Below are 26,930 nucleotides of genomic sequence, written 5' to 3'. Positions count from 1 at the left end.
TTTAAATAAATGATAAACGCAGCACAAAACATTTAGATGGAGCATGAAACACATGAAAGGAATGTTATGGATTAGATGGGAGAAAGGATATTCCTTCCTAAATAAGCCCTGTGGCACTACATGGCTATTAGGCAGAGATGGGGATGTGAGGGAAATTCCTTTGCTTGCCCCCTGGGGACTCTCTTGTGATGCTGCTGCTCAGAAAGCTGCAATAATCTGCCTGTGTCATCAGCCCAGCAGCATGTGAGTTGGTTTGTCCTGAGAGGACGATTCCACTTGTACAGCCTTTAGCTGGGGCAGGGGCAGGGCAGGAGCAGTCTGCAGCAGAGCATTTACAAGGCAGACACAGCCCTCCTCACTCTGGAACATGCACCACCCAGGTCTTCCCTCAGCTCTCCACTAATTCCTCGCCGCAGCCGTGCCTTCTGCCTTCTTCCCTCCCTTCACACAACATTTCCCCCACCCCCCCCACTATTTGTCTAAATGGGATTTTAGCAGCACTGAAGCAGAAGTTTATTTTGGTTCATCTCGTTGTATTGTGGAGTGAGAGAGAGAAAGAGAAGTCCTGAGAACTCAACAGGGAACACCATGGCCATTAATACCGACACCCAATATGAGAAGGTACTGGGAGGTTCAGGGAACCCTCTGCCCACAGACTCCCATGAGACTGAGAAACTCCTCACCAATGCCTCAGAGAATAAGGAGGAGAATGGCATGAAGAAGTCCTTTTCTGTCACCATGTCCAGCGAGAAGTCTATGGGAGACCTGGAACAAAATGGCCACAACCTGCCTTACAAATCGGTATCAGCTGGGCAACTGGAGTCTGCCCCTCTCTCGCCCTCCAGGGTCAGCCTTGCCAGGGCGTCCTCCACTGCCACCACCACCCAAGAGCAGGGCAGGCCCACCGACTATCTCATCCTGGCCATCTTCTCCTGCTTCTGTCCAGTCTGGCCAGTCAACATCGTAGCACTGGTCTTCTCCATCATGGTGAGTACTGGTGTCCCACATGGGAATAGCTGAGCTTGCTGCTGAGCCATTACACATGGTGGGCACCCATTGGTTCATCTGCTATACTCTACAACTAAAATTTCCAAGCATCTCCCAAGACCAGTTTTTGGGTATGTTTATACTATATTAGAATTATTCTATACTATAGTATATACTATACTGTATTTAATTGTAAGATCCTTTCAGGGCCAAAGCTCATACTCTGAACTTGTTCTGCTCTACAACAACAGAAGTGACAGAGGTTGCCAAATGCCAAATTTCATTGAAGGGATGAAGTTTGTTACACCGTGTTTATGTGTTGGGATTTACCTTACAAGAAAGGTACAATCGTAATTTTTTGACAGAAGTAATGGTTAGTAAAGCACAGCAAAGTTCAGGTATTTTATCATGCAGGTGTGGCCACACGTAAACACTATTTACTTGGATTGTTTAGATGATGAGCCATTTTACCTTGGAAGCAGTATGGCAGCCACTCGCCTATTAATGGTGAAATAACCTTTGCTCAGTTCATTCATACAGGAAAACGGGAGGAAGACAAAAAGTGCTTTAAAATTATGAAATATGTATTTCTATAATAATGTTACTGTAATGAGGAATGGGAAACTGCGTGGTGAACAAAAGAATAGCAAACTCGTAAGTCTGTATAGTGTTGTGCTACATCGTGACTTTATTTACTAGGGATGCAGGGAGTTGCATCACACAGATCTGCTTAATAATAGAGGGACTTGATGCAAAGCAGAGTTTGCCCAGTAATTTCTCATTATCGGGGGGAAAGCCAGGTAGATGACCCCTGCTGTGCGATCGTTCACATTTTCACCCGTTGTTATTCTGTTTATACTTTTCATTTAATACTCTCAAATGTAATTCAGATGAAAAGGAAAGTTTGGTGACGTGCCTCCCTCTGAATTGGGCATGTAGTGTCCCTTATTTTATTTACAAATGCTCTGTTAATGGGATTCAGAAGGATCCAGGCTCCTCCCTGCCGCTTGCCTGCAACCAATATACTTTTGGCCATCTCAGCAGTTGAGGAGCGAGCCTTTGGCATTAATCAGACTTAGAAATGAGGAGCTTGGCAATCTGACAGCCACAGGGAAATTTATGTGCCACTGCTCAGTGCTTTAGCACCGTTCTCTATATAGTGGTACCTACACCTTACATTGGCAGATATAAACTAAGGCAGTGTTGGACTGGGAGACCAGGGGCCACCCAAAAACCTTAGACCAGGGGCCCACTCTCAGTACTATTATTTTTCCTTTCTTCACTCAACCTCTATCCTCCTAGTCTCTTTTCTTTACATACTATAATCTATAATCCCATCAATTTAGCCTCTTTGTTCTCATAGAAATAGGGAATGGCCATGAAATAGACCAAATGTTTAGCAGCATGAGGGGCCACTGACACCTGGGCCCACCTAGAGTTTTCCTGATATCCCTGTGGGCCAGTCCGACACTGAACTAAGGGTAATGGGGTAACAGGATGCGTTTAGGAAGATCCCACCACAATTAAAATAAATGGACAATGGAAATGTGTCCAGTCCCAGCAGTAGTAATGACATCACCCAACTCATGTTTAATGCTATGAATTTAGCTTTATAGATCCATCAGGTTGATGGTAATGGGATGTAGAGAGGCTTTTATTAAGTCAGAAATGCCTGGCCGTTCCTCTGGCGCATTAATAGCAGCCAGCCGTACTGTTCATAATAAAAACAATGATAGGAATACGGAAAAGAACTCAGGTATATGAGAATGTTTTGTCTTCTTCCATAGATATCAGTTACAATGCTGTGGATTGATTAGGCTTTCTAGGAATGAAAAGCTCCTCCTGGAAACAGTGAAAAAGAGTGTAAGTGGCTTGAAGCGATATGAGCTGTTGGTCAGTGCTTGGGAATGCCCCACGCTCATATAGAATTGCCTGTTTAACCAGAAATTCTAGCTCAGGAGAGCGTCAGTCTAGTGCTTGCTGGATAAATGGGTTTTATGCCCTCATCAAACAGTCTTATTGATTCCAAGGCAGATGGGGGATCAATACGTATCTCTGGGCTTTGCATTACACTCAAAGCTATGACTGGGTTAGAAATTCAGTTCCATTTATTGATGGTTTTGTTATACAGAGTTGTATATATATATATATCAATTTTAGATAATAAACAAGGAGCAGAATAAGTAACACAGCAATGCTCATTGGTGGTGTCAGGGTTCTTGGTACATTGTGTGACTTGCTTTCTCTTAATAAAGGTATTGAACCTATTATCTGGAAAGCTGTTATCCAGAAATCTCCAAAACAGAGCACATCTAACTTCCACTGTGTCCAATTCAAGCAAACCATTTATGACTGATTTGTTTTTTCCCTTGCATTAGACAACACCTTGACTATGATTTGCTTTCCATAAATCTACGCTAATAGCAAAACAATTTACATATAAATAGTAAAAGGTTTTTTATAGTAGTGTTACATTAAAGAATCCTTCTTATCTGGACAGTCCAGGTCCCAATCTTCCAGATAATAGATCCCATACTTGAATTGATAATAATCGGTGGTCCTAGCAGATACTTAGTGGCACCTATTTTTAAGAAGGTTGAAGACCAATGTTGCATTTGTCTCGCAGTCATGAAAGAAGCTGGCAAAGTTCTGAAATCGACTCATATGCTGCAATGTTGGTGATTTGCACAAATGGAGAAACATAATAAAATTCAGTGTCTTCAGAAGCTTCAGGTTGGTATGAGGGTGAGGTGTGTGCTAAAGGGGCCACGTGCAAGTGATAGGCCCTACTCATTGACACATTGTTGGTGATGCCATTGCCAACACACTGCAAGATTGTTTCAGTTACAAAAACAAATGTAAATTATTAATTTGGATTTAAGTGGAAAAAAGTATTTTCCATCAAACAGAAGCCCTGGAATTTATTGCAGAGTATTTTCTCTCAGCTCTGGTAGCTGCCCCACCCAGTCATGTTCGTTCAACTGGACCTCATCTGCAATTGAAGTTATGATCATGATTGACCCATTATAATTGCATAGGGTGGAGTGATTGGGGTTGAGAAATGACAATGGTTCTGGTCCCTGTCTGGTCCTGTGTACCACTACAAACTGTCATGTCAGTGTTAAATTGGGATTATTTAGTTGCCTGTATGGGTACTGGGCTGTAACCATCACAAGAGATTGTAGACACTTGTGTTTAAAAACACAACTTATACCTAAGAGCCTTCTGGGCTGGCATTAAGAAATAGGCTAGAACTCCTAATGGGCTCTCCAAATTTGTACATTTCTATCATGGCCACGTCTGCCAGAACCAGATCCAGATGTGCACATTACAACAAGCATTCGTAGGCTAATAAGTACAGGTTTAGGATCCATTATCTGGAAACCTGTTATGACTCAAAATTACAGGAAGGCCATCTCCCATAGACTCAGTTTTAGTGGCATAATTGAAATACCTTAGCCAACTAAGATGTATTCAATCCTTATTGGGGGCAAAACAATTCTATTGGGTTTATTTTATATTTAATTGATTTTTAGTACTTTTAGGCTTAAGGTATGGATCCAAATTATAAAAAAGATCCCTTACCCGGAAAACCCCATCAGTAAGATGGCATTTTCCCCTGGATATTATACAGGTTATTGGTCACTTTGTGCATTTTGAAAAATGTTTTTTTGTCATTTATTTATAGAGTATAGTGTTTATACTTATATTGAGACATGGCTTGTGTATAAGGGGCTATACTATTGAACTGTACTGTAGTTCAGGTACAGCTAGAAGGAAGCAGGATGAACATTCGTATCGTACATAGAGACAGAAATGGAAGACTGACCTCACCCATGCAGAAAAAAAGTTGTTATTTTGTCAAGAAATGTGCTTCCAGGCAAATATACAAGCTGGGACAGGTTTCCCATGACCTGAATGAAGACATGAGGCCAAAGGGCAACCCACTACTTAACTTCAAAATTCAGGCTTATGTTATAAACATTCTGTTTACTCTTTCCCAAATTACTACTCATGCATTATTGAGAGATTACAGGCTCCACGTCTAAGAATATATATAAGAAGCCACCTCTGACTGACCAAATTAAATAGTAAGAACCTGTCTATTCAGCTGTACTGCACTGGGTTTGGACTCACCCCAACTACTGGGCCAAAGCTGCAGTTTCAATATACTGGGCCATCAGCGGATCAGGCTTATATTACATTATTTAGCTAGTGTGACTTAAAAATCCTCATTATCAATATTTGTATGAGATGGGGTTTTCACAAAAAGAACCAGGCTTGAGATGTTCCACTAACATAGACCTTACATTCTATATGTAGCTACAGTATATACAGAGAGTATAGAGTGGAAATCTAATAAAGGTAAGTAACGTTGGAAGAAGGTCAATCCAGAACTGTAAGGAAAGAACTATTTGCAAAGGAGCAGCTCAGAGAGCATTGGGGCACACCGGGCACTAGCTGCATTGGCTGGAACTGGATCTTGCCAGCCCCACTGATGGTCCAACAGACGTGGAATTCTGAACTGATATCCGATTGCAATGCAAGTTAACAGATACAAGTATTCAAGAGCTGCTAAGTGATCCTGTGATCTTTGTATCCTGTTAGATCGACAGAAATTAAATCATCGTTACCATTGAATATGAGGCCTTAGCGGAAAGTACATAAGAAAGCTGCCAAGTATACAAGTTTAAAGAAATTTAAGACTAATTTAACTAAAAAGCCAAGTGAGAGGTCTGGAACTGAACCACTGCAGTCAAGTTAAGCCACTGCCGATCACTGGCAATAAAAGCAAACTCTCATCCTTCCAAGATGGAAAAGCTTCTTGACATTACATGGCTGTACTGAATTAGATTTGGCTGAGCCCAAAACAAACACCAGTTGAAAAGGCATCATTGGGAAGGTGTCCATGCTTCAGAGCGACCATCACTGCAACCTCAAGTCCAGGATATTAAAATGAATGGGGGAAATTCTTTCGTTATTCGTTATTTGTCACCTGTAGATTTGGTGACAACATTTGGGAATTGTTCTGTGTGTCGTTGTCCTGTGGGGCAGGAATAGAGAGCATCTCCCATTACATTGATTTAAAGGCAAGTGAACGATGTGCAAAGTCAAGAAAAATATATTAATTATCAGAAACTGAGAAACCAGTAGAAACCAATATATGTATCCATCTTTACAGTAAGTAAATTAAGCAGAGGTTAATAATCCTGATTCCATTACCTATTAACTAGGGGGTGCATTTATTGGTCTGTAATTGTAATTCTCTATCCCTAATGAATTTGAGGATGTCATGGAGTCCAGAGCCACATGCCAGTGCCAATATTCTAATTAAACGTGATGCACAGTAACTGCTTTGCTAAGCAAGAATTCTATCAGTAAAGTACTGGCTGCCACAAATATATGCTGGAAAATAATGCCCCTGGTAGAATATTATGGCAGTATGTTTTTCCAGAAAAATAAAGGAAAATGAATCTTACATACGGTATATACAGGGGCGGATTAATGCACAGGCTCCGAGCCTGGGGGCTCATTGTGAACAGAGGCTCATCTAGGTTTTTGTTCAATTATTATTTCTATTTTCTTTTAATATTTATTTTTATTTGCGCTGCTGGGTCCAGCTATGATGCATGCAAATCCAGTGATGTCACTGGCACACACCGAACCAGACCTCGGTTGCACGTGTGCCTGCATCTGCATGCATCTGGACCCAGCAGTCGCCTAGAAGTGGGGCCCCACGTCTCATTAATCCACCAGTGCATGTTTACATCAGGTTATCAAGAAAGCTCCCAGGTATGGCAGCAGCATATTTGCCAAGGTTAATTTCAAACAAGTTGATCTAACTGCAGGGGATGAAAACATATTGGTCAGTGTTTGTACCCTGTGGTGAGCCTGAGCCAGACAGAACCATGTACATTTCATTGTGTGCAGTGGGTTTCAGTGTCCTTATTCCCAGTATAATAATCCCTGCAGAGTCAGGCCTGTGATATTTGCAGGTATCTAATATCGCATTGTGTTCACTGACAGTGAGACATTTATTGCGAATGTGCTCATGCAAGTTTAATGCTTCCAGATATTGTTACTGGTCAAAGTACAGTATTTTATGAACATCAGCTCGTCGGCTTGTATATATGAGAAGAGAAATCCCACGACAGAAGAACCATGTTACTCTGGTCACAACAGGACATTTCCTTATGGCATTATGGGAAATCTATTTCTATTTACTAAAGCAGCTGCGGCTGGCTCTTAACTATACTGCTGGTGGCTAATGATTTTACAGCTACCCTCCCCATCATCTTATTCATTTACTTGCCTGCCTTCTTGGACAATGCACTGCAGCAAGAAGAAAGACACTTGGAAAAGAAAACTGAGTTAGTCTACAGTAAGGAAGGGGGTGAATATACTGTATTATAGCATTCCCCATCATTCTTTTCACATTGAGAATGAAAACCTTGCCTGCCAATGCCCATTCCCAATGGTTTGCTGGAACACTGGAAGATACAGAAGTAAGAGGAGCCACAGTATTTGTTTTCCTTTTCTTGTGCTCAGATCTTGCCATTGGGGCAATGAGCCGGGATGAACTTACCAATTCTATTTGGCCATCGCTATGGATGTCCGACTTGCACGGTTATCAGCCATGTAGTATTGGGTTGGTATATGAGCAAAAGCTACGACCAGAGGTTAAAAACACAAAATACTAGTTAGAGTCAGAAACTATTGCTATAAATGATTGCTATATAGTTTAGTTTTTTTCAATTGAGAGTGTGAGACTACAACCAGTGTTTTGTGTTTCAACTCTGGGCTTACCTTCTGGGTCTTATCCTGAGCCCTTTATAACCCTAACCTTAGAAGGTTTGACGGATCATTTACTGACAGAGGGGTAGGGTACAATGCCCATGTTGCCATGTTTCTTGCACTTTAGCCTCCTTCCCCACCAGGGTGGATTTCTCTGTGTGGCGCCCCTAGGCCACATGATCCTAGCGATGCACATCAATCTTCTCACACACACCACTCCATGAGCACGTGCATGCGCTGGGGCATTGGGGAACTGTGCTTCTTTAGGAATGCAGCTGGGCAACATTGCGCTGCTAAAATTTTGCCACCTTTGTGGTCTCGCCTCAAATCCGGGCCTGTCCCCCACCATCTACTGTACAGGTTAGTGCAGGTTCTAGTGCACCAAGTCTTGTGCTTCCTTAAAGGGATACTGTCATGGGAAAAACATTTTTTTTCAAAATGAATCAGTTAATAGTGCTGCTCCAGCAGAATTCTGCACTGAAATCCATTTCTCAAAAGAGCAAACAGACAGACAGATAGATAGATAGATAGATAGATAGACAGACAGACAGACAGACAGACAGACAGACAGACAGACAGACAGACAGACAGACAGATAGATAGATAGATAGATAGATAGATAGATAGATAGATAAACAGACAGACAGACAGACAGACAGATAGATAGATAGACAGACAGACAGACAGACAGACAGACAGACAGACAGACAGACAGACAGATAGATAGATAGATAGATAGATAGATAGATAGATAATAGATAGATAAACAGACAGATAGATAGATAGATAGATAGATAGATAGATAGATAGATAGATAGATAAACAGACAGACAGACAGACAGACAGATAGATAGATGATAGACAGATAGATAAATAGATAGATAGATGATAGATTAGATAGATAGATAGATAGATAGATAGATAATAGATAGATAAACAGACAGATAGATAGATAGATAGATAGATAGATAGATAAACAGACAGATAGATAGATAGATAGATAGATAGATAGATAGATAGATAGATAAACAGACAGACAGACAGACAGACAGATAGATAGACGATAGACAGATAGATAAATAGATAGATAGATGATAGATTAGATAGATAGATCGATAGATAAATAGATAGATAGATAGATAGATAGATAGATGATAGATGATAGATAGATAGATAGATAGATAGATAAACAGACAGACAGACAGACAGACAGACAGACAGACAGATAGATAGATAAACAGATAGATAGATAGATCCATAGATAGATAGATAGAGATAGATAGATAGATAGATAGATAGATAGATAGATAGATAGATAGATAGATAGATAGATAGATGGATAGATAAAAGAGATGGATATTCTGCAATATTAAACCTCTGCATTACCATCTGCCCTGCGTAAGAAAAGTTCACAACCAACATGTATTCCATAAAGCACTGTGCTCTTTTTTATAGTAGTTTTTATTTGGTTTCTCAGAACAATATAAACATTCGGTAAAAGCCTTGCAGCAGCTTCCCGAACAACATTGTCTTGTACACAGCAAGGTTTCCTATATATGAACAATAACAAAACTAAATGGCACTTGTACAGCATAAAAGTAGTTATCCGTTGGCAAAAAGAAAAAAATGAATATTACAATACTGTATTAAACATCATTCGCATGTTATGTATAAAGGGCAATTGACTTATAATACACTTCACTGTACAAAACAAAGTCCTGCGCTTTTAATTGTTGTGCGGGAAGTTCATTTTGCTGATGAGACTGTTATATGAATATGTTATCACCACTTTAGATGCTGCCAATTATGCTTCGATTTATTCATCTATTATTCTTTTATTTATAATGTACTGGTTACAGAGAATGGAAGCAGCTTTGGCCTTTACTAATGTCTACTTTTTTGCAAAGACACAATGCAGCCCAATCACTAAATACCCAAAGTGCAGAAGAGCATGCGGGCGTATGTGTAGGAATGCGGGTGGAGTTCAGGTATAATGGGAAGCCTCTATATGGGGCAAATAAAATTACTGTTCCTCTCGTTGCAATGATGAAATCAGGATCCTGGTCTCATAGAAGGACCTGTGTATATTGTAACGAAGGCTACGCACCATGTAATTACAACTACAATTCTTTTTCTCTCTTGTTTTGCAGTAAAATTTGGGTATTAATAATGCATTAGTAGCTCCCCATCTTCTGCTGATTGGCTAATAATGGCTTCATGTTTGTTACAGGGCAGGTCAGAAAACAGTGCAATTTGCATTGAATAATTCAATCAATTTCTGCTTGAAAATTCGTGACAACCCCCACGTTTTGCTTCTCAACAGCTGCCCAGTGTCAGATTGAGGTGGTTGGACTCTGGCCTTCATGAGCCCCACCGACCCAGCCCTGCTCCACCTGCCCAGACCACTGCCTGTCCTCTCCCTTGGCTGAACCCAATCACTGTGCAATACATGTATGAGTTGCCATACTACACACAAATGCAGGATGGAGGTCCCTTCAGTTATCGTGGAGGACCCTTTAAGTTCCACTACTGATGGACCCCAGTCCGATCCTGCCCAGAGTACACTGAGCATGTGCAGTGCCACTGACACACCTAACAGGCTGGATTTGGACCTTGGGTGCCCCTAGGCTGCAGGTTCCTAGAGCCTGACGTCCTCCTGAGTATGCGCCCCCTGCTTGTGTGCATGCGCTGAAGTTCCTTAAATTGCGACTTGACTAAACCCTTGGCCCTGGGCCTTTTGGCCTCGACACAAATCAAGGCCTGACTTATGCAAAAATCTAAGATGTCAAGCTCCTTGCACAACTTTGAGTGCCTGGTTGTTACTGTTATAGAGCTGCTATAGCTCAGTAAGTTCAGTACATAAAACACAGCATTTCCAGCCATGTTTGTCATAGGGTTTAATTCTCCTTTAAGAATAATAACAGTACAGTTACTGTAGGAGGCTGAAAATAGGCATAATTAAATAAATGTCATTGACTTACCATCACGAGGTTTTTTTAATTAGTATTTGACCACATGAAAAGCTTTTCCATAGACCCTTTGGTTCTTCAGAATTCAGGGCTGTTATTGCTTTTGCAATAACATAAAATGCTTCCCCACCTCTGTCCTGCTTAATGTAGTTGGGGGTTGCGGCTTTACTGGAATAATAGAGTCTTTTTTTGCTGGAATAAGGAGCTGGGAAGATAATGTGAGGTCGCATGAACCAGCTCCTGTTTGTTTACTGCAAACAAACACTTCCAGTTATTTCTTTTAAAGAGATTTACGGTTCTTTTTGCCTATGGGTGAGAAGCATAATACTTAGTGACTACTCTGCTCATCCCACCAACTGATCGAGCCTGATGGAGCCTCAGATTGATATGAAACTACGGAGTCCTGTTCTTACAGGTAACGGAAGCCAACATGCACTTAAGGCTCATCTAAATACTTTCTTTTGTTATGGAGCTGGTTTAGAACAGGGGTGGTGTTTGTTAGGTCTGGCCAGGGAATATTGTAAAGGAAAAGTTATTCCACTGTGCTGTCAGAAAATAAGATAGTGCCACCGAACCCTAAATTGTCACCTTTAAATCAAAATTTAGTATGATGTATGCTGAGACAATTTGCAATTGGTTTTTAATATTTGTGCTTTTTGAGTTATTTAGCCTTTTAGCTCTCCAGTTTGAAATTTCTGCAATCTGGTTGCTAGGGTCCAAATTACCCAAGGAATCACGCATTGATTTGAATAAGAGACTGGAATATGTGTGGGAGAAGGGCTGAATTGAAAGGGGAGTAATAAAAAAAAGTAGCAATGACAATACATTTGTAGCCTTACAGAGCATTTGTTTTTTTATATAGGGTCAGTGACCCACATTTGAAAGCTAAAAAACTAAAAAAGGAAAATAAATAAATAATTAAGACCAATTGAGAAATTGCTTGGACTTGACCATTCTATAACATAAGAAAAGTTAACTTAAACGTGAATCACCCTTTTAATTCACAGCTATGAATAACCTAATGCTATGGTCCATTCCGTATTTGATAAATATAAAACAGTCATGTATCCATGTGTATTGAATAGAGTTCCACAAATGCTTTAATATATATATATACATATGGAGCTGCAGAGACTTCAGCACAGACCAAGGGGCCCATTCACCAAGCTCGGGTGAATGAATAGAGGGAAAAAAGCTCGAATTTAGAGTAGATTTTTGTGCTCCTCGACTATCGAATTGGCGTAAATTCGTCTGAGTAGAATGATTCGAATAGATCAAGTGCAAAAACGCTGTGACTATTCGCCCATTCGATAGTTGAAGTACTGGATCGAGTGCAAAAACAATGCGACTATTCACCCATTCGATAGTCGAAGTACTGTCTCTTTTAAAAATACTTCGACTGCCTACTTCGCCACCTAAAACCTACCGAATTGCTTTAAAAGCCTATGGGAAAGTCCCATAGTCTTGTTTTCCAAGTTTTTGATCGAAATAAAAGGCATTCGATCGAATGAAAATCCTTCGAGCGAATATTCGATCATGTGCCTATTCGCCTGGCGTAAATTTGCCCGAATTGCCTATTCGATTCGATTCCCCAGTCGAATTTCGAGGGATTTAACCCCTCGAAATTCGACCCTTGATATATCTGCCCCCAAGTGTACATATTTAAAGCTTGAAGGGAATCTGTCATGATTTTTAAGATGTAGTTTTTATTTCTAAATGACACTGTTTACACTGCAAATAATTCACTCAACAATATAAAATGTAATTCCTGAACCAGCAAGTGTATTTAGTTGTAATATTGGTGTGTAGGTGCATCTCAGGTCATTTTGCCTGGTCATGTGATTTCAGAAAGAGCCAGCACTTTAGGATGGAACTGCTTTCTGGCAGGCTGTTGTTTCTCCTACTCAGTGTAACTGAATGTGTCTCAGTGGGACCTGGATTTTACTATTGAGTGCTGTTCTTAGATCTACCAGGCAGTTGTTATCTTGTGTTAGGGAGCTGCTATCTGGTTACCTTCCCATTGTTCTGTTGTTTGGCTGCTGGGTGGGGGGGGAGAGGGGGTGATATCACTCCAACTTGCAGTACAGCAGTAAATAGTGACTGAAGTTTATCAGAGCACAAGTCACATGACTGTTGGCAGCTGGGAAACTGACAATATGTCTAGCCCCAGATTTCAAAATTGAATATAAAAAAATCTGTTTGCTCTTTTGAGAAATGGATTTCAGTGCAGAATTCTGCTGGAGCAGCACTATTAACTGATTCATTTTGAAAAAAACATGTTTTCCCATGACAGTATCCCTTTAAGTGGAACAAATTTTGCTGTTCTCTGATGAGTCTCAAAGGCACACACTGAAAGGCATACGGGTCATGGAACTTGTCTGACAACTAATTCCACACCATAGACAGCGTGTGACCCAGGTGCTACTATGATGCAGCCTCTAGTTGTAGGTAGTTTCCAGGTCCATTTCAAATAACTGATAGGAGTGTGGGACCTTAAAATCTATGCTGGTCTTGCCTCCAGCAGTCAGCACAGCTCTAATATCCCAAGGGGACAGAGAGAGCAATAAGCAGAGTGACATCTCATTAAAGATACAGTCATCATATTCAGTAAACCCTCGTACCACTGTCACAGCTGTTCTGAATAAAAGCTCTTGAGCCAAAGTCAGGTATTTGAAGTATAAATATGTTAATACCTATAAAAAAGAAATAAAAATAAAAATTAAAAAATATACTCGAAAAAAAGCTACCCGAGCAAGTCAACTGTATTCTAACATTTGCCATTAGGCTGCCTTTAATGGGATTTATTTACAGGAGCCATATAAGCAATTGAGTAAAGAGGCGGGATCTGTTAGCTGGACCCGATCCCATTGGTGAGAAAGAGGAACACTATAATTCATTGGGGAACTTGAGCATATTGTTATATGTGAGCCCACTTAGTACAGGTACAGGATACGTTATCCAGAAACCCATTATCCAGAAAGTTCCAAATTACAGAAAGCGACTCTCCCAGACTCCATTTTTTCCAAATAATCCAGATTTTTAAAATTATTTTCTTTTTCTCTGTAATAATAAACCAGTACCTTGTACTTGATCCACATTAAATATAATTAATCCTTATTGGAAGCAAAACCAGTATATTGGGTTTATTTATTGTTTTCATGATTTTTTAGTAGACTTAAGGTATGAAGATCCAATTATGGAAAAATCCGTTATCTGGAAAGTCCCAGGTTCCAAGCAGTCTAGATAATAGGTCCCATACCTGTACTTAGTAATGTCACATAGTAACCTATGAACATTGTAACCGGAAACCTGTTATTCAGAAAGCTCTGAATTACAGGAAGGAGATCTTCCATATATTTAGTCAAATAATTCACATTTAAAAACATTATTTCATTACTTGATTCCCAACTAAGATATAGTTGGTTCTAATTGGAGGCAAAATCATCCTATTGGGTTTATTTAGGGGCAGATTTACCTAGGGTCGAATATCGAGGGTTAATTAACCCTCGATATTCGACTGCCGAATTGAAATCCTTTGAATATCGAAGTCGAAGGATTTAGCGATATTCCTACGATCGAACGATTGAAGGAATAATTGTTCGTTCGAACGATTAAATCCTTCGAAACGAACGATTCGAAGGATTTTAATCCATTGATCTAAGGATATTCCTTCGATCAGGAAATTGTTAGGAACCCTATGGGGACCTTCCCCATAGGCTAACATTGGCCTCGGTAGGTTTTAGGTGGCGAACTAGGGGGTCGAAGAATTTTTTAAAGAGACAGTACTTCGACTATCGAATGGTCGAACGATTTTTACTTCGAATCGTTCAATTCGAAGTCGTAGTAGTAGTCAAAGGTCGAAGTAGCCAATTCGATGGTTGAAGTAGCCATATTCGACCATTCGAAATTCAAAGTATTTTTTCTTCTAATCCTTCACTCGAGCTAAGTAAATGGGCCCCTTAATGTTTAAAGTATTTTTTTTTGCAGACTTAAAGTATGAAGATCCAAATTACAGAAAACTCCCAAGGATTAAAGATAACAGGTCCCATAACTGTATAAAACACAACAGAAATGTGAAAGATGGTCTTTATATACATCGCCATTGGATGGTTATACACATAATATAAACTGTTTTCTATTTTTCATAAAACAAGGGGTTTTCAGAATAAGGAATTATCAGGGCGAGGCAATACAGTGTGTATTTAACCAACAGTGCAAACTGCCCATTGACATATAGGGGCCGATTCACTAACTTCGAGTGAAGGATTCGAAGGTAAAAAACTTCAAATTTCGAAGTTTTTTTTGGGCTACTTCGACCATCGAATGGGCTACTTCGACCTTCGACTATGACTACGACTTCGAAGTAAAAATCGTTCGACTATTCGACCATTCGATAGTCGAAATACTGTCTCTTTAAAAAAAACTTCGACCCCCTAGTTCGCCATCTAAAAGCTACCGAAGTCAATGTTAGCCTATGGGGAAGGTCCCCTTAGGCTTGCCTAACTTTTTTTGATCGAAGGATATTCCTTCGATCGTTGGATTTAAATCCTTCGAATCGTTCGATACGAAGGATTTTATCGTTCGATCGAAGGAATAATCCATTGATTGTTCGATTGAACTATCTGTGCTAAATCCTTCGACTTTGAAGTCGAAGGATTTCAATTCCCAGTCGAATATCGAGGGTTAATTAACCCTCGATATTCGACCCTTAGTGAATCAGCCCCTTAGAATCCTGAAATCATTATACACAATGTAAAGTAAGTTTGTTATAAGAAGCAGATAATCGTGCATTAATATATTATTATTTTCCAGTATGTCCTGGGTTTGGATGACCATTTTGCATTTACCTTACTGTAACATTTGCACAATAAAAGCGGTGAAGCATCTGCAATCAATACAAATAATGCATTAATGGCATTTACATAGAGACGCTAATAGGGAACTGAAGATCTCACACCACTCAGATACATTTATTGTCTTCAAGGCAGAAGCATTTGAGAACAAGGGATGTGCCGAGAGTATAAAGTCCCAAAATGAAGGGAAGCAAAACTCTGTGTGACGGCACAAATCTCTCTATGTCCAGTAAAGATCTCTGAATCAGAAGACACATACAGTATATTCAGTGCTGCCTCGGTCTATCAACTGCTTGGAACACTGGCCACAACTGCATTACGAAGCAAAGGGAGTCAGTGACATAGAATTGAAGTGCTATCACATACCTCCCAACTGTCCCTTTTTCGGAGGGACAGTCCCTCTTTTGACAGCACAACCTGCAGTCCCTCATTTGTACTGGAAAGTCCCTCTTTTCTCTGCACTGAACAGCCAGAAAAAGAAACAAAGTTTCTCACTTAATTGGCTTTTAGCAGAGAGCCCAGAACAGCTAACAGGTGCAAATAAGATACTTTGTAACAATTTTGAGACACAAAAACACAGTTTAGATAAGGAGAAATATTTTCAAACGTTCATAACCTGCCAAATTTTGTAAAACAAACATGGTAATTAGGGGTGTGGCCACAGAAAGGGTGTGGTCAAAAAAATTGCTGGACTGGGCCAGCGGGACACTGGGAAGAAACCTGAAGGACTCTTGGCGACCCAAACTTGCTCCCTCCCTGAAACCCTGGCTGCTTCCCCCTGTCCTCAACCCCCAATAAGGGATAATACAAGGCACACAAGGTGAAGGGAGGTTGTGGCATTGGGTGGACCTCACAACTGGGGCAGGGACACAGGGAGGGAGGGTGGGGCCCTGAGGGGGCAGCTCAGGTAGGGTTGCCACCTTTTTAGAAAGTTTTTACCGGCCAGTGTTCAGAACAAAAGGGGCGAACTGTGATGCAAAAGGGGGCAGAGCCGCGTACTGGGACTAGGGTTGCCACCTTTTTAAAAAAAAATTACCGGCCATGGTGGCGGGCGGAAAAGAAAGGGGTGGGGTGTGACGCAAAAGGGGACGGGGCCGACGAGGGTCCCACAAAAGGGGCGGAGCCATGGTGAGTAGTGCCACAAAAGGGGCGGGCGCATGTGGAGTAGCATCACAAAATGGGCGGGGCCGTGCCGAAGCCGACGAAAATGTACGTTTTCATCGGCGGGCAGGGTATTTTGTAAATAGTACTACAAATTACTGGCAGCTACATTGCCAGTAAATTTGTAATACCGGCCCCGGCAGGTGTTTTACCAGCTAGGGTGGCAACCCTAACTGGGACACAAAAGGGGGCGGTGCCACGTCGCGCAATGGCCAGAAGGCTGGAAAAAAAGGTAAGTTTTGAGCGAATTGGGGGCAGGCCAAGGGCTTATTTTTAAGGGTATTACAAATTTACCGGCTACTACATTGCCAGTGAATTTGTAATACCGGCCCCGGCCTTGGCAGGTGTTTTAGCAGCTGGGGCTTTAAAATACCAGGCAGGTGGCAACCATTAGCCCAGGTGAGCCCCAGACCCTCAGTTGGACACTGGGATTGTGCATTTTCTATTTTTATTGTGAATAGGTGTGTGTTTGCTACTGGGTGAGGGGGAAATTGAAAATTTAGGGGAAAGGCTACCTCCAAATAAATAGTTTTATGATTTCAGGGGAATTTGCCGTTCGTACAACATTTTACAAATTTGTCGGCAGCCACTTCTGGGTTACGTATATGGTCACCCACCATATTCCCAGTAATGAGTCTTCTCCACGTCTGATGACAAATCTTCTCTTCCCTATAGACCTGTTTTCTCTTGGAATAATTTCTGCATTCAGACAGAACAATGTTTCCTACATTTCATTGCAGTTCCTGATACTTCTGTTTTGGGTAATCGTCTGTAGTCTGATTGCGACTGCACAAGATTGATGGGTATTAAATTCAGCTGCAATTGGTCTAAATACACACTGCAATAACGAAATTATATTTTCGGCTGTTGAGACTAATCCGAGACTCAACTCAAATAATGTTTTTAATACTGATTTGCTCTATGTTTCTGGTGTAGCAGAGAAAGTTGTCCCCTTCTTCAAGGCAGGAGGGACCCTGGCCATCTGAAAAATTATTGTCTTAATAAGCTATAAAAGTGGAACACTGGCAATAAGTAGAGGAAGATAAACTCCTACTTTCGGCTTCTTACATTTTAAGATTCTATCTCTTTTATTGAGCTTTAGTCACTTTATATAAGAGATATAAAAAGGAGATTACACTGGAAATCTATGTTAGGTGCCACCCAAGTGCAAAGAATAAATATATTGTAAATGATTTATGATGTAAAGAGCCAAGTGTGTTCTGTGAATGAGCTGAGCCTGTGGATTCTTATCTCTGACCACTAACCTCTGTTCCTTTTTTCTAGTCAAGAAACAGCATGCAGCAGGGCGATTTAGATGGAGCCCGGAGATTAGGACGTTTAGCCAGGCTACTGAGTGTCGTCTCCATCTTGCTTGGACTTGTCATTATCGTGCTGTGTATTCTCAGCCTTACAGGTAAGATCATATTAATGAGGGCCAATTCCATGGTGAATCTCTAAATTAAGGGCCATTGAGAGGTGCACTTAGCCCACTATAAACAGGCAAAGCAGTTCAGCATTGTTTGTTTAAAATGTTGTTCATGTGAATTTAAATATGGAGGCCCATGTGGCTCACTGTAATCCAGTTTTGCATTTGGTAGCCGATCCTTGCTTGTTTTTTTTGACACTTTATCCAATGTGGCCTACAAGCTGCAAACTGCAAGACACTACAACTGCTCAAGTTTTACATCAAATGGTATAAGGCATATGTATTATTTTTTTTTATTTGTTCTGGGTCCGGTTGGGTGCACAGGGTTTGAGAAGAAGGGGGTGGGGGGCCTAGTGGCCCCACATCTCATTAATCCTCCACTAGTCATTGGTCTCAGGGTCTCAGGATGTTTTATCTTTGGAGCTAAACTGTCTCCAGAGCATGTGACTGAATGTCCAAAAATGCCAAAAAAAAGATTTGTGTGTAAGTGAACTAGTTAAAATGACCGTGCGTGTACTGTTTTACAATAAGTGATTCCAAAAGACTTCCATATAAAGGCACTTTTTGGAGTTTCAGCCACTAGCCAAAATTATGGGCACCCCCCTAAAACTCTACACCCAGGGCTGCCTCCCCCCCTTATTCTAATCAACTCCAGCTAAATCACATGTTGTAGCTTTGTTGAATAAGGGGGAATCAAACGACAGACATTGACATTCATTAACTCGCTAGAACACAAAATAATGAGTGCCCTATTTAAAGTTTACAAGGAATGAAAATAAGTCATCTGTGCCATAACAGGGTTGCTAATCATCGAGAAGACAGTTTCAGCTTGATCATTGTGTTTTAAAATATTTAAAGACACATTTTGGAGACAATCTTTAGTTGCATGGAGTTATTTTGGTCCTGAAGGCAGGAGAGTTGATCATGAGAGCTACGAACAGTAGGAGATCAGTGGTACAGAGAAGGGGCAATAGGAAACTTAGGGAACGTATGTAATTGACTTTTTTTTGCTCAAGGATCCCATTGTAGCAGGAGACAGCGGGTGAAGTCCTTGGGCATGAACCCAATATTTCTCATTAAAGAACTAAATATATGACTTATCAGGTGCTGGAAACCAGTATGCCCCCATCCATAGGGATGGGGATCAATATGGGGACAAACTCAGGAGATTTTCTTTGTGTACCATAACCATTGCAATGTATGTACAGAAATGAGAATCTACCCTTATTCTTATAGATCAATTTCTTTGTATACAGTAGATTAAGATATTTTGTTATCATTATATCCCACAAGAACACTCAAACCAAGAATGACCCAAAACATAGTTGGAATATGAAGAAACAGTCATGGAGCTGCATCATAGGATTTTTTTAATGTTAACAACAAATGCTGTTTAGTTCAATGTCTTGAAGGCTAAAATAAACCAGATTGATATTCATTTCCTGACAATATTATAGACTTAGTGAGGGCTCCATTGTTTCTTCCATTTGATATGACACGGGGAGGCAAATTTATCAAGGGTCGAATTTTGAATTCACGAGTTTTTGAACCTCCCCTAAATTCGAAATTTGACTAGTTTTAGGGGCAGATTCACTAACTTCGAGTGAAGGATTCGAAGGTAAAAAACTTCGAATTTCGAAGGTTTTTTTGGGCTACTTCGACCTTTGACCACGACTACGACTTCGAATCGACGGATTCGTAGTAACAATCGTTCGACTATTCGACCATTCGATAGTCGAAGTACTGTCTCTTTAAAAAAAACTTCGACCCCCTTGTTCGCCATCTAAAAGCTACCGAAGTCAATGTTAGCCTATGGGGAAGGTCCCCATAGGCTTGGCTAAGTTTTTTTGATCGAAGGATATTCCTTCGATCGTTGGATTAAAATCCTTTGAATCGTTCGATTCGAAGGATTTTATCATTCGATCGAAGGAATTATCCTTCGATCGTTCGATCGAACTATCTGCGCTAAATCCTTCGACATTTGAAGTTGAAGGTTTTTAATTCCTAGTCGAATATCGAGGGTTAATCAACCCTCGATATTCGACCCTTAGTGAATCGGCCCCTAAGTGTATTAATAAAATCGAAATGTTTTAAACTCGAACCTGAAAACTCGAATCGAATTTGATTAGAATTATAAAAACTCGATTTCTCCAGAAAAAACCTCGGATTTCAGGTAGGCTACAAACATCACCAAATTAGAAAATTTGAATTACAATTTTCACTTCGACCCTTAATAAATCTGCCCCTTAAAAGCAAGCCATTAAATAGTTTCTTTATCCGAATTAATTCAGTATGTTCATTAGTAATAATATTTTATTATATCATTGGGATGTTTCCAGCAATATGTGAAATGAACCAGACCCAATATGCTTAGCAGAAAGCTACACTGTACGGAACAGATTGCGGCACCGGAGGTCTTTCGAGACTTGGGTCTTTTCGCTGTGCATGCGGATTAGCATTGCTGACCGGCTGTTTTGGTGTCTTTAATCTTTTGTTGATGTTGGAGTGTAGATTGCGACTGTCTGAAGAAATTACTGTGACATTTAAACGAATGCTGAAATCTTTTTTCTTTTTCGTGAATTAAAGCTTTCACGTTATGGGGCCTCTGTATGAAGAATATCAAATTTGTCAACATAAATCTTAATTAGGGATGGCAAATCTCCACATTGTTATTGAGCCCTAGCTGCGGCAAGCTTAAAAACCAGACTGAAACTTTGCTGATTTATTAAAGGAGAACTAAACCATGCCCTTGTGTTCCGTTAGCCCCTTATGGGTTGCTTCCAAGTCACATCATTGCCTAGCTGATGCACCTTACTGTGCTGCTAATACTTGATCAAGAATGTAAAGTTCTACAACGGGGTCCTCAGTTGCCATCACTTCTTGCAGAGACCAACAACCCCAGGACTATGAGGTCTTCTAATGGGATAATGGGTTGAGTGCAGAGGACTCTTGTATTTGACTATGAGGTCTACTTCCAGTGTGCAAACTATGATACCAGCGTCAAAACTATGGTCCTGTTCCCACTGCACATCGTGTAATGGGTTTCACAAGGATTTTAATAAGATCTACAAATTACATTTATAAAAAAAAAAATGTCAAATTAGTTAAATCTTTGGAAATTCCATAGGGCTCATGTTTGACTGTATGTTTTGGGGAGGCCCTATATTTTAGCTACCCTGAAAATCAAGTGACAATCTATAAGCGACAAATGTTGGGTGCTCTCATTTCTTTCAATTATTCATTTTCAGTGGCACTCAGGCGCACTAGTATAAATCAATGAAGCTGCCATTAGCGATATGAATGTAGGGGTGTCCATGGGTATTTCTGTGCTCTGATCACATCTCCTTCCTTCTCCTCCAGTTTTTCAGTAGGTTTTCCAGTTGAAAGGAAGCCAAATGGGAGATGCGGACATGGCCTGCCTTCCCTTCACACACTTTTTATCCTCCTCACTGCAAACGAGTCTAATGTTAGAGGGAGAACCAGGTCCAGTCCCACCCAAGGTCCAAGGGATTGCATGCAGCACTTTAAACGCCACGCCCTTGGGAATGGAAAGAGTAGCAGGAGAACATCGTACAAGAGAATGGACTTGAAACAAGACAAATGCAAGATGCCAAGAGGCTGCGTTTAACAGGGAACCCTCAAGATGGACAATGATTGGTTGGGCATCCTGGGACTTGCATTCAGGTGATGGCACAACCCCTGTTTTTATTTCCAGCTTTTGTATCAAAGGAATGAAAGCTATTGTATGTATTATATGATATAGCTGAAAACTGCCAAATATAGGGTAATTAGAAAAGACCCTCACATGCAGGACAACGCTGTGTGGCCTCCCCTGTTTTGGATGATGATGCTTCTTCGCTGACAAAATGGAACAGGACTTTTAATCACTTTTGTTTTTTAAAACTATTTTTGATGAGTAATTCAAGAGAATTGCACCAGTTGCATGGTTGTATTCCCTGCTGCAATGATCACCTCTTCGCCTTTGCTTGCGTTTGGCTGGATGTGAAAATCCCCCAGAATATATACAGGATTGTTGGGTTTGGTGAGATTTGATTGAGTTATACAGAGGGATCACCCTGTGCATAGGGAATGCTTCGCTCATGAAGCCCCTAAATTTGGGGATGATCTTGTGGGCTCCTTGTGGACTTTATTACTGCCTTGGCTTCTATATATCATCAGGTCCATTAGCTTGAGATGTGGATGCCAGAAATACAAGAGAAACAATTCATGGGAAAATAATGTACAGGCCATTTAAACTGTTTACAACAAAACAAATTCTAATAATATGCAGCACTATGGTAAATGGCAGCAGTCAATAATAAATATATCGAAACTTTTAGCTTATGCCAAGGTTGTAAAAACACAAAAAAATGATCCAACGACCCTAGCAGGTTCCTTGGATTCTATCCCTATTTTGTAGTCCATCTAGAGCCGCATACATTCTGCTTTAATAACCAATAAAACATGGACATATTCATATTTATATACACAGTGTATTGTAGTATTGGAAGGTTCCTTTAATAGGGAATCGGAGAGCTCCTTGTTCAACACTGGGTTAATGTATTATGTAATGGCCTGTATACTTGCTGATAAAGGAATCCTCCATTGCACAAATAAAACACAAGATGAATCATGAGCAGAGTTGTATAAAACATACAAAGCGACATTTGCGCTTATATATATATATAGAATTATATCCTTTCAGTTTCTTTTTCTTTTCTCACCAAACAAGCACATTGGGGCTCATTTATCAACTCTGGGCAAATTTGCCCATGGGCAGTTACCTATAGCAACCAATCAGTGATTAGCTTTTTAAAGCCAGCGGCAAGTAGAACAATGAATGCAGCAATCTGATTGGTTGCCATGGGTTACTGCCCATGGGCAAATTTGCCCAGCTTTGATAAATGACCCCCATTGTGTTTAAGTTCTAAATCACCAGCTGATCCTTTCATCCCACAACAGAATTGACGGGTTTATAAGAAAGAAAAAAAAAACATTTTAAAATTAAAGGAGGAGAAAGCGTTGTGAGCTGGAGATGATAGATCCCTTCTGGATGAAGGACAGGAGAAAGGAGAGAAACAAATGCCATAGAGAATAAAGGGGCAGAGAAAAAAAAAGGGATCGTTACAAAGGTGAATTAGTGCCATATATTCCTGGATGGGGAGGGTTTTAAATTACAGGTCTAAGAAAGGTGTTTTTTTTCCAGGAATTTTAAAGGATGTTAAAGGGATGTTACAGGGTCTAGTGGTGGATAATGCCAATAATTCCAGGTAGCAGAGGTGAAGTGGGAAGCCTGTGAGAATTCCCTGATTCCACATACTCATTTACATTTCTTCAATAGTTTTATATAAAATGAATTATTATGACCCATTGCATGGGCTGCGACTATTTGTCAATAACTGGTTAAAAGAAGGTAAGGATTATAAAACAGTGGGTATTGTAGAACAGTCTAGTGCCACCATTTTCAGGTATGCGCTTTATATATAGTAGCGACCAACTGAAGGGCAGATTTATCCACAACCAAGAAATCGCAATTTTTAATTGAAAAGTCTCAAAGTACTTATGATTACTTCTCCCATCAATTCCCTATTGTGCGCAATTGTTCTTTATTTGCACAGGGGCCATCGGCTTCCAGTGAAATGACCAGAATGAGAATGTCTCGATAAATCTGCCCCGTAGAATCCCATTGTCACCACTGAGCATAAAGCAAAAGCATGAATCTGCCAGCCTGGAATAGTAATTCCCCATTAAGTCTTGCAGTATCTGCTCCATCTTCTTTCTTTCATTTAAAATTCTTTTTATTGAAGTTTCAATAAAATACAATGACTTAACAAAATAAAATACATATATTTCCAAGAGAAAGAAAATTACATATGATGGAATTTCACATCTGCTCCATCTTGATGGAATTAACAGGCAGTGCAAAGCCTCCGGCCTCGGTGCCTCCATTGAATGATCCGGTGCAGGTTACTTATTACACGGCACATATTTTTAGGTAGAATATGAAATAACACATCAGCTCTTTAAAGGGATACTGTCATGGGAAAAATTTTTTTTTCAAAATGAATCAGTTAATAGTGCTGCTCCAGCAGAATTCTGCACTGAAATCCATTTCTCAAAAGAGCAAACAGATTTTTTTATATTCAATTTTGAAATCTGACATGGGACTAGACATATTGTCAATTTCCCAGCTGCCCCTGGTCATGTGACTTGTGCTCTGATAAACTTCAATCACGCTTTACTGCTGTACTGCAAGTTGGAGTGATATCACCCCCCTCCCTTTCCCCCCCAGCAGCCAAACAAAAGAACAATGGGAGGTAACCAGATAGCAGCTCCCTAAAGGTGGCCATACATGGATAGATCCGCTCGTTTGGCGATGTCGCCAAACGAGCGGATCTCCCTCCGATATGCCCACCTTGCCCTAGCATTCGGCAAACAGGCGGTCGCGGGATCGGGACCGCATCAACGAACAGATGTGGCCGCGATCCGATGGGATTTTCTGTCCCATCCGATCGAGATCTGGCCGACTTTCGGCCAGATCTCGATCGGGGAAGCCCGTCGGGGGCCCCCATAGACGGGCCAATAAGCTGCCGATACAGTCTGTCGGCAGCTTTTATCGGCCAGTGTATGGCCACAGCAAGTCATTGGGACAAATGGAATAATGGGAAGGTAACCAGATAGCAGCTCCCTAACACAAGATAACAGCTGCCTGGTAGATCTAAGAACAACACTCAATAGTAAAAACCCATGTCCCACTGAGACACATTCAGTTACATTGAGAAGGAAAAACAGCAGCCTGCCAGAAAGCATTTCTCTCCTAAAGTGCAGGCACAAGTCACATGACCAGGGGCAGCTGGGAAATTGACAAGATGACTAGCCCCATGTCAGATTTCAAAATTGAATATAAAAAAATCTGTTTGCTCTTTTGAGAAATGGATTTCAGTGCAGAATTCTGCTGGAGTAGCACTATTAACTGATGAGTTTTGAAAAAAACGTGTTTTTCCATGACAGTATTCCTTTAAGGAAGAGATTTATTTACAGAAGCCACTCCAAAGACTCGTTTTTTATTACAAAATATCCCACAAAGATTTGTTTAAATAGCACAAACCAAGGGGGAAACTGGTGCATCATTCCAATCTGACAGTTTCAGAAGGCAGGTTCTAGGGGCGGCACAGAATTGCATATTATCAGCGTCAGATGAAAACTGCCGCATTAGCGAAGCATCGCCGGGTTGTATCGATTGTCTGTTTACTTGCAATGAGATATGTAAAAACAATGTACAGTGAAAAGATAAGCCTATGGGCAAACGGCTGCTTCATTCTGTCGGTAAACTGATTATGTTTGAAAAATATCTGAACTCAACTTATTACAAAAAACTACCAAAGGGAAACTTTCTATCTTCAAACAATATCATTTATTTTGTACTACAAGGAACCACAATACGGTAACGCCTATAATCAATCCAAGGGCAATATAAGCCTATATGTTACTACGTACTAATACGTGAGCCTAAACATTTGTTTTTTGTACCAAAAATATAAGAGATGAAACTTTCCTACTTTCTGTGATCACTGACAGAGGAGGTTTAAACTGAACACACAGAAGAAGTGTATTTATGCCAAAGTGAGGTGCAATGCAGACAGGGCAAATTGCCACGCATGGCTGTGATCCAACCCTTGCTCAGGAGCGGCATGTCCATTCAACATTAGCATCACACCCGACATTTTCCCAATAGCATAAGCTGCTAAACTTTCCTTTTGGGCGTCTCAGTCTGTAGCGCCTGCGAGACTCTCGTATAATTCAGCGCACAATGGTAGCATGCTCCGACCCCACACTCACTCCTGCCAAAACACAAGGGCATGATATAAGGAATGTATAAATGTGAGGGATTGAACGCATTCCATTTTGTATTTTTGGCATGAAAGAAATAAAGTTTACAATGCATGGGCCCATCGTCTCCAGTCTATTTTTATTTCAACAGGTGACAACATGGCCAGGCCTTTTGTTTATTAGTTATGTTTTGTAGACTACGTTTGATAGATTTACCAAGGAACACATGAGAAAGGTGATGGAACGTGCTGGAGCCCGGCCAGGTCTGCAGTACAGAGATGAGATGGAGCAAGAAATTGGAGAAGAAAGAAGATGCACTCAGACGATTAAATGCAGTGTGCCCAATGTACCTCCAATCATTTATCTGTATGGAATAAAAAAAATGAATGTTTCAGGGGGCTCATGCCCAATTACATGGGGAATCTTTGAAGAATAACTCACCACAATAAACCAGTGGCCCAGGTGCTCCTGCCCAGGCCCGGACTGGTAATCTGTGGGTTCTGGCAAATGCCAGAGGGGCTGCTGTATGGTTCCATAGAAAGTCACCATATAGTGGGCTGGTGGGGGCTGTTTGGGCCTCTGTGTACTTGGAATGGTAGGGCCTAGTTTGACTCCCAGTCCAGGTCTGCTCCTGCCCCAGGCCCTCAGCTCAAGGGAGCAGACAATCCGTGTACAAGCAAACAAGTATGGGTGCAAGGAACTCCGGTAAACCACGTATAGATCAGACCAAAAATCGATGGATAAAAATGGATAACCTTTATTTATACAAACATCTCTCGCCTAACGCGTTTAGTGTCAGTGGGACACTTAGTTGTAGGAGAGATGTTTGTATAAATAAAGGTTATCCATTTTTATCCATCGATTTTTGGTCTGATCTATACGTGGTTTACCGGAGTTCCTTGCACCCAT

At 40.7% G+C, this 26,930-nt stretch overlaps 1 protein-coding gene across 2 annotated transcripts; it reads left to right on the top strand.

Annotated features, from left to right (window-relative positions):
• The first annotated feature begins 275 nt into the window (after nt 1-275).
• Nucleotides 276-26,140, top strand: trarg1.S (trafficking regulator of GLUT4 (SLC2A4) 1 S homeolog). 2 transcript variants are annotated; one of them, XR_005965707.1, is made up of 4 exons: nt 276-987; nt 18,050-18,179; nt 21,552-22,542; nt 25,140-26,140. XR_005965707.1 is itself a non-coding variant. In XM_018248800.2 (3 exons), the coding sequence occupies exons 1-3, from the start codon at nt 589-591 to the stop codon at nt 21,560-21,562; spliced, it is 540 nt and encodes a 179-aa protein (XP_018104289.1). In that variant the 5' UTR covers nt 276-588; the 3' UTR covers nt 21,563-22,939. The 2 variants fall into 2 exon arrangements, 1 of the variants encoding a protein (XP_018104289.1); XM_018248800.2 differs by lacking the exon at nt 25,140-26,140 and having other exon boundaries at nt 21,552-22,939.
• Nucleotides 26,141-26,930: the final 790 nt, after the last annotated feature.

This window comes from Xenopus laevis, chromosome 2S, assembly GCF_017654675.1.
Source record: "Xenopus laevis strain J_2021 chromosome 2S, Xenopus_laevis_v10.1, whole genome shotgun sequence".
NCBI classification, from domain to species: Eukaryota; Metazoa; Chordata; class Amphibia; order Anura; family Pipidae; genus Xenopus; species Xenopus laevis.
Note: the sequence above shows the minus strand (reverse complement) of the source record. Positions and strands in the feature narration are given on the sequence as shown.

Coding starts and splice junctions, on each gene's coding strand:
- trarg1.S (XM_018248800.2), top strand. CDS start 589: ATGGCCATTAATACCGACACCCAATATGAGAAGGTACTGGGAGGTTCA. Junction 988..18,049: donor CACTGGTCTTCTCCATCATG/GTGAGTACTGGT, acceptor CCTTTTTTCTAG/TCAAGAAACAGCATGCAGCA.